General features: G+C 50.4%; 1 protein-coding gene across 1 annotated transcript in view; it reads right to left on the bottom strand.

The window, feature by feature from the left end:
* Positions 1 to 1,884: 1,884 nt before the first annotated feature.
* RGS10 (regulator of G-protein signaling 10) overlaps positions 1,885 to 8,548 on the bottom strand; it is a 38,705-nt gene continuing 32,041 nt past the window's right edge. The window contains exon 5 of the mRNA XM_012001092.1: positions 1,885 to 2,318. Coding sequence (XP_011856482.1) covers positions 2,172 to 2,318 — 147 coding nt within the window. The 3' untranslated portion in view covers positions 1,885 to 2,171. The remainder of the gene's footprint in view (positions 2,319 to 8,548) is intronic.

Here is an 8,548-nt window from a genome sequence, read left to right as displayed (position 1 = left end):
ACCAGCCTGGCCAACATGGTGAAAACCCAACTCCACTAAAAATGCAAAAATTAGCTGGCCATGGTGGTGGGTACTGTAATCCCAGCTACTTGGGAGGCTGAGGCACAAGAATCGCTTGAACCTGGGAGGCGGAGGTTGCAGTGACCTGAGATCATGCCACTGAACTCCAGCCTGGGAGACAGAGTGACACTCCATCTCAAAAATTAAAAAATAGGCCTGGTGCGGTGGTTCATGCCTGTAATCCCAGCACTTTGGGAGGCTAAGGCGGGAGGATCATGAGGTCAGCTCAAGACCAGCCTGACCAACATGGTGAAACCCTGTCTCTATTAAAAACACAAAAATCAGCTGGGCATGGTGGTATGTGCCTGTAATCCCAGCTACTCAGGAGGCTGAGGCAGAAGAATCGCTTTAACCCATGAGGCAGAGATTGCAGTGAGCCAAGATCGTGCCACTGCACTCCAGCCTGGGCGATAGAGCAAGACTCTGTCTCAAAAATAAATAAATAAATAAATAAATAAATAAAGCGCCAATCTGCTCTGCTTGACAATGAACTGAATTTCTCTGATCACAGGGCCCTTGGGTATCATTCTCAGCATCACCGTCTCCTTCCTAGGTTCTGGAAATAGGCAGAGAGAAGACAGGTGCAGAGTAGGCCTGTCTGGGAGGTACCTGAGGAGGGTGGAGAAGCCTGTGTTTGCTGTTTCTGATGAATGTCCTTGGGTTATTTAGTGCTTGGCAGTGAACGGCTCCCTGAAGGCCATCCCTTTCCCAGGCCCTGGATGGAAGGGCAGGAAACATTTGACCACAGTGTCTAGACAGCGAGGCTAGGGAATCCGGGGGGCTGCCCAAGAGCTCATGTGGGGGACAGCCATCAGTAGGGTAACTGTGACCCAGAATAGAACCAGATTAGGGCTTGTAATAGGCATTATCCCAGTCTAATTATTAAGCTCAATCCCTCTTCTCTCAGAAAACTGTCCTAGTTTGATTGATAAATTATACAGCCACCTTCAACACTAGGGAATTTTGCAAACAGGAAAGTCTGAGTTGGGAGGCTCACACGCAACAGAAGCTGGTCACTTTGTACAAACAGAAAGGGCTTAGCAAACATCCTGGAAAAGGCCTGGTGGCAGCACCCAACCCCCTACAAATAGCACGAACAATTCACTGAAGGGAACTGAGCCTGACCTTGGCCCTGGTGGGCTCTGCTCTAAAAGTGGAGTTCCTGGGCTGGCGGGGACAGCCTGGCTCAAGCACGGCCCATTCGCAGCCTCCCCATCCAAGAAGAGCAGGCTGAAAGGCAGCATTTCTTTTTCCTGGTGAAGTCTCAAGCCAGAGTTAGTAAGTTCTGTGGGAGCAGAGAGGAAAGGATTATGGTATGTCCGCGATGGGTACAGGAGAAAGGAAGAGCCCCACCAACTCCATCCTTGGCACGTACCTGTGCTGCAGTGCCATTCAACACCACCTTGACTCGCCAGGGGGACCCTGAACAATTTCCCACTTGTGTTTCTTTTCCTTCCTGCTTGAGATCTTGTTTCTGTCAAGATGAACTATTTATCTGCATTGCATGAAATGTCACGGGTTGTGGTCAAAACCAGGACCAACCCACACACAAGAAATAATAACCCTTTGATGACACTCACACACAAGTTTCCCAAATCTTTAGAGGCTGTCAGTGATTCATTTTCTTTTTCCAGCACTGAACGTGCTCTCGAGAAATATTTAACCCAAAAGGCGACTGGCAGACAATACCCCCAGTAGCCTGGGTTTGCCGGATCAACTCATGCTTGAGTTAATTTACTAAGTGACCTGTGGACATGCATCCACTCACCAGAGAGGTAGAGCAAACACTTACAAGGTAAAAGGTAGTGATGTGTTTCACCCTGCGGCCTTATATGAGGCTTAATTAAGCTACAAAATGCTCGACGTGTCCAGTGTTGAAGGAATCTCTGTTTTGTGAACTAAAACTTCCAAGTTATTATTATTTTTTTTTTATGTTAGCTTAGCCATCATGCAAAATTTACTGGTGAAGCAGTTAATAAAACACACATATCCCATGGAAGGGTTTTGTACATTTCAGTCCTTACAAATAACAAAGCAATGATAAACCCTGCATGGTCCTGAGAGGAAGTTCCTTTGCTTCTTAAAGCTGCCAGTCCTGGCTCTTTGGGGGCTCATGTGTTATAAATTCTGGAAGCTCTTTTAGCTGCAGTTTGAGCATCAGGCGAATCTTCTTCCTCTTCCTCGGTTCGCTTGTGTTTTAAAAACAAGTCAGACTTTAAGAAGCGGCTGTAGCTGTCGTACTTCATGAGATTAAAGATCTAAGGAAGAAAAGAAAAAAGAGTCTGAAGGCTGAGGCTAATCCAGGCCATAAATCATCTCATCAGATAAGTATTGGATACCTACCATGTGCCAAAGAATACTAATACGTGCAAAGAACACACTAAGAAAGCTCAAATAAGCCATCTGCTAGACAAGGCAGATTTCCTGGAGATTTTTGGTCATTATGCAATAATCTCAATGGAATATATAGACAGTCACATGAACAAATATGCCTTTATTTTCCACGGAAATATAGATTCACACAGCACTAATTCAGACCCTTGTATCAAGAAGTCCCTTAAGACTCTCCCCTTTATTTGCCTAGATAACACAAGGATGTATTTCTCCAAGAGCTTGAGGCAGCCGGATAGAAACCATTTCTGCAGAGGCAGTGGTGTTAAAAAGATCACTGATATATCATATGATGCCAGTATTGTTAAGACTCCCAGTAAGTCTGGCATCCGAGATCTCAAACAAACCTATTACTGTGCCAAGAGTCAAAATGAGGCATGCTCACTGCAGGGCAGGACAGTCAAACTATGATCTTAGCAAGGGAACAGGCCCCAAATAAAGAACAGAGCAGCCAGCTGCAGCAGGCCAACATCTGTGCCATCAGACAGGCTGGGGAGCACATCCCCAGAATGAAACAAGTCTAAGGTATGTCAGGTGAGTGAAGAAGACACCCGACAGAGCTGAAGTGCCCCAGATTAGAGGGCTGCCCCTGCCGGTACAGCAGACACTCAGAAGGCTGTCCACAGGCACAGTAGCTTCCTTTGGCTGCCACTGAACCTCTTCTGGGCCATGGTCCTTGTGACCAGCATTCATCTTCCCCCACTCCTACCCAATCCTGTGCCATCTGCCCTCCTCCCTTGTCCCAGGAAAGGGGCAGGGAAAGGAGAAGCACAAAGCCTTTTCCAGCTGTTGAGAAGTATGATCTCTTTCCCACCCCTCATCTTTCTCTCTCTCTCTCTCTCTCTCAGACCTTTCCACTTAACTTTCAGTATGCTCTGCAACTAAAAATCCACACAGTTCACCCTGGTACACGGAACAACCAAGTGGAAAGTTCCAGAGATGTCTAGAATGTCGCTGACTGCCAGACGGGGTTGTCAAGTGGATGGTAAAACCCTGACATATTTTAAGGCTGCCCTTTCCCAACACACATACACTATTTTATAAATGAAACATCTGAGGGGGCCGGGCACGGTGGCTCACACCTGTAATCTCAGCACTTTGGGAGGTGGAGGCAGGTGGATCACTTGAGGTCAGGAGTTCAAGACCAGCCTGGCCAACATGGTGAAACCCCTGTCTCTACTAAAAATACAAAAATTAGCCGAGCGTGGTGGTACATGCCTGTAACCCCAGCTACTTGGGAGGCTGAGGCAGAAGAATCACTTGAACCTGGGAGGCAGAGGCTGCAGTGAGCTGAGATCACACCACTGCACTCCAGCCTGGGCAACACAGCGAGACTCTGTCTCAAAAAAATAAATAAATAAAATAAAAAATAAATAAACATCTGAGGGACTCAAAGGACTCAGAACATCTGCTTGGCAGATAGGAGGTGCTTCAGGAGGGAACTGGAACCCTCAAATTTTACACCTTCCTCTTCCCAAGATGGCTTCAACCACAGCAGAACCGCCTGAGTCACTGTACTAAAAACAGAGTCCACAACCCAGAGAAAGACCTGGGACTTCAGGTTTTCTTTAAACTGTTAAACTAGCGCCTGCCCATCCCCTGGTGCCCTTCTAGTCTTGCCCGAGTCCTCCAGCTGCTCAGCAAGGCCCTGCCTCCTTAAGGCCCTGTCCCATGCCACGCCAGAGCAGTCATCTATCTTGTAGCCATCCTGGAATTCCAGGTGTGACTGTAATTTTCTGAGGTTTACAGAAAAAAAAAAAAAAAAAATTTAATCCCAGAAAATACAAAAATCATAGCTGGGGGTGAGGTGGGGGATGAGAAACACCATTACTCCTTCAGGGTGTCCCACCAAGGTGCTAAGCAAGCGCCACCATCTGCCTTATTCAGCCCTTCCGAGCACAAGAGCCCCCAAGGGAAACTTTTCGAGGCTTACCTAGTTCAAAGTTTGCAATGAACGCTCAAATGTGACTAATGAAACCAGTGGCACCAGGGTCCCGGCTGGCACCCAGCCTCAGTCCTGTGCCCACTCCCACCCCAGGTCCACGCAGACGGGACCCGCCACTCTGAGCAGGATGCGGTGCGACCCAGGCGTCTCGTGTGAAGTCTTTGCGCGTGGGAGAGGAACATCCTGTTTGCCTGTAGTGGCTCTGAGGCTCAGACTTCAAAGTAGAGAAGAAAAAAGGCTGGCGTTGGGGGCACCCAGGGCAGAGGAGGAGGGGGAGGGGAGGAGGCTGCTTCAGCTGGGAGGAAGCTCAGGGACTGCCCCGGGCTGGCAGGACTCGACCCTGAGATCCGGAGGCTGCCAGCAAGCTTGAGGGGAGGGGGCTGCAAACTATTTATTAAGAGCATAAGGGCCACTCCCTACTGGCGCAGGTGTGAAATGCCCTACAAGTACAGAAGCCCCTCAGGCAGAGGTTTCGTCCTCTGAGAGCCCTCGCCCATCTCCCACGCTGCTGCAGTGACTGGGAGGCAGCTGTGACCGCTGGACCCAGACAGCCTGGAGAAAGAGAGGATGTCACCCCCAAAGCCTTCATGTGCCTGGGCTGTGGGAAGCCCGATTGCTCTACATGGGGTGCACAGGCAGACTTCTGACTGCCACCGGCCAAGGACCCCCTGGGCCTGGCTCAGGAGCACGCAGTAACAGGGTGCTCCTGGGACGGGGCTCAGCAAAGGTGACTTAGAGGATGGAGAATGCAACTAAGGCCGGGCGCGGTGGCTCATGCCTGAAACCCCAGTGCTCTGGGAGGCTGAGGTGGGGATAGCTAAATCCTGTCTCTACTAAAACTATAAAAATTAGCAGGGCTTGGTGGCACCCACCTGCAGTCATAGCTACTAAAGAGGCTGAGGTGGGACGATCACCTAAGCCTGGGGAGGTTGAGGCTGCATTGAGCTAGGATCACGCCACTGTACTCCATCCTGGGTGATAGAGTCAGACCCTGTCTCAAAAAAAAAAAAAAAAATGCACCTACAACTTTCTTCCAAGAAAGCGGCCAGAGATAGTGTGCCCAGGTACTGGCCAGAGCCTCATCTGTCATAGGGAAAAGAGCTGTAACTGGGGTCCAGTAAATGTTTACCACTGACTGAACAGAAACCGTTCGCTGCGCAGCAGCAGAGGCTGGGGAACTGAACCTGGCTAGCACCCGGCCGCTGTGCCCTCCAGCCCCGCACGGGGCAGCGTGTGGGCATTCTTTCCTTCAATCCTCCCTCCAGCGCTCTGAAGACCCTGATTTGATAGAGGAGGAAACGAGGGGCTTAGGGGTTCCTCACAGTTCCGGAGGCTAGAAGTCCAAGGTCAAGATGCCGTCAGGGTTGGTTTCTCCTGAGGCCGCTCTCCTTGGCTTGCAGACCACACCTTCTCCCTGCGTCTTCACGGGGTCTCCCTGGTGCATGTGTATCCTTCCCTCCTCTTCTTACAAGAACACCAGTCAGACTGGATTAGGGCCCACCTCAATGTCCTCGTTTAATGTTAATTACCCCTTTAACGGTCTATCTCCAAATAAAGTCACATTCTGGGGATTAGGACTTCAACATATGAATTAGGGAGGGGAGCACAGGTCAGCTCATAACAATGAGCAAAAGAGACGGGCGGGAGGCCAGCCCGGGCAGGCTCTGGAGCCCCTACTCCCGACCATGAGGCCATCTGCCACTCGCATGGCAGGACAATAAAAACGAGGGCTGCAAAGAGAGCAACATGGAAAACTGCCCGTGAATGTTAAATGACTGATGCTAAATTTTAAAAACACACCCTGTCTAAAAACAATGATCCCAAATACGTTCTTTTTTGTTGTTGCTGTTTGTTTTTTTGAGATGGAGTCCCACTCTGTCATCCAGGCTGGAGTGCGGTGGCGCGATCTCGGCTCACTGCAACCTCCGCCTCCCGGGTTCAAGCGATTCTCCCACTTCTGCCTCCTGAGTAGCTGTGATTACAGGCGTGCGCCACCATACCCAGCTAAGTAGAGACAGGGTTTCACCATGTTGACCAGGCTGGTCTCAAACTCCTGACCTCAGGTGATCCACCCTCTTAGGCCTCCCAAAGTGCTGGCATTACAGGCGTGAGCCACCGCACCTGGCTCCAAATACATTATTTAAGAGTGTATCCATGTGTCTAAGTGAGAAACAAATGTCCCTAAAGGTCAGTAGTGGGGTAAGTGGTGCTCCCCTAAACTTACGTTCACCTGGAATCTCAGAATTGACCTCATTTGAAAAGATGGTTGGAAAAGGGTCTCAAAATGAAATCACACTGCATTTAGGGTAGGCCCTAAATCCAAGGACTGGGTGTCCTCATCAGAAGAGGAGGGGACACAGAGAGACGCACCGAGGGAAGAAGGCATGTGAAGGCGGAGGCAGACATCGGTGATGCAGCCATGCGCCAAGCAGCGCTAAGGAGTGCCGGCAGCCACCAGCAGTCTGGAAGCTGAAGGGGCAAGGAAGTACCCCCAACACCCCCCCGCCACCGCCCACCAGAGCCTTTTGGAGAACAGGGCCCTGCCAACACCGTCATGTCAGATTTTCAATGTTTCTGCTGAGCGAATGCGTTTCTGCTGTTTGAAGCCACTTGGCCTAGGGTCATTGCTTACAACAGCCCAAGGAGGCTCATCGAGTCCTCTTTGATTTTACCTCACCCCTGCTCAAACACAGAAAATGAGATGGGCCTAGGGGTCCCAGACAGTTCCAACAAGCAGGGCTCCCTGAGGGGGAGAAATGACCTCACCAGGGCTGGACTGTGATGGGCACCTGAACAACATGGTCGGACTCCTTAAGTGTCCATAAGGAAGAGAAAGAAGAAAATGGAGCCATCTGGGCTAAGCGGGAGGCTGCAGGTGACTGGAAGACACGGCAGCAGAGCTGAGGCAGCCATCCGTCCAACGAGTGGCTGCTGGTGAAGCGGAAAACTCAAGTTGGCAGCTGAGCTGCATTCTGTATCTTTTTTTTTTCTTTTTTTGGCCAAGACAGCTGCGGCTTAGCAAGGTTTGGGGTTTTGGCAGCCCCACATCTGCGAGCTGCACGCCTGGACTGTAAACTGTTTAGCATCGTTGCCTTGGGATCCAATCCTACAGGCCGCTGGAAGTGAGATACGGACAAAAACGAGGAGGGAGGCTTCCTGCAGATGTGCAGCTCTGTACAACCGTCCCGCAAAACCAGGTCTTTATATCGCCAAACCACCTCCTCTCCAGATCCCAGACGTGGCCATGACCAAGCAGGATTTGCCTTCCGGAAAGAAAAATATCCACGCAGTGCTCCAACTTCAGACTGTTCAAAACGTGCCGCTCCAGGAAAGGACGTCGCCCTGACGCACACTCAGCTGTGTAGAAACGAGGAGCTCAACCAGCCTTGGAGGTCCCTCTGTGAATGTTGCGTCTGTCTCCATTCATTGCATTTCAAGCCTAATAAATATTTTAACACTTCTCAGAAGACAAGTACAGAAGACCTAAACAAAACACGCATCCTCTCTTCTCTTCAAAACCCTCCGCCATGTTATTTCAGGCACGAGAAGAAAACATCATTCCTTAAGGCAATGCAAGTTTAGTTAGTGGGATATCATATTTGCTTTAAGAACTTGGTTTCGTTTTTACAGGAAAATGGCTGAAGAAAGGTGGAAGCACTGCCGTCTCTGAATTGCGGCTCTAGAAGGCGTCCTCTCTCCACGTACATGGACTACAGATGGGCTTGTGTACCCATGTGAGGAGACACAAAGGGAGAAAAAAGGAAGCTCCTGTCCCTCCAGCCCTCAGAAGTGGCTGGGCATTGACAAGGCTGTTGGGGCAAGGCGCAAACAGGCATGTACCCACCCCCTCAAGTAAAGACCACCTCCCTTTCAAGTGGGAACTTGCTGCACCCAGGAGGAGGTCTGAGGGCAGCTGGCAGAGAGCAGATGAGCAGACGAAGCAGCTCAAGTCAGCCCTCGCCCCAGAGCGCCAGGACAGGCCACACAGAAGGTTCCATTGTCTTGCATGGCGCTCCAGCTTCATAGACAGACCAGCCAGAGATGACAGTGTGCCAGGGGTGGGACTGGAAATCCAGAAGGAGTCTGGACACAGCAGGATCAGAGAGACCTTGCTTGGATGAAATCCCCTCCCAAGCTCACGGGTTCAGTGCC

Source organism: Mandrillus leucophaeus, unplaced genomic scaffold (assembly GCF_000951045.1).
Source record: "Mandrillus leucophaeus isolate KB7577 unplaced genomic scaffold, Mleu.le_1.0 Scaffold65, whole genome shotgun sequence".
In the NCBI taxonomy this organism is placed as follows: Eukaryota; Metazoa; Chordata; class Mammalia; order Primates; family Cercopithecidae; genus Mandrillus; species Mandrillus leucophaeus.
The sequence above is the reverse complement of the archived record's forward strand: the minus strand, read 5'-3'. Positions and strand labels throughout refer to the sequence as shown.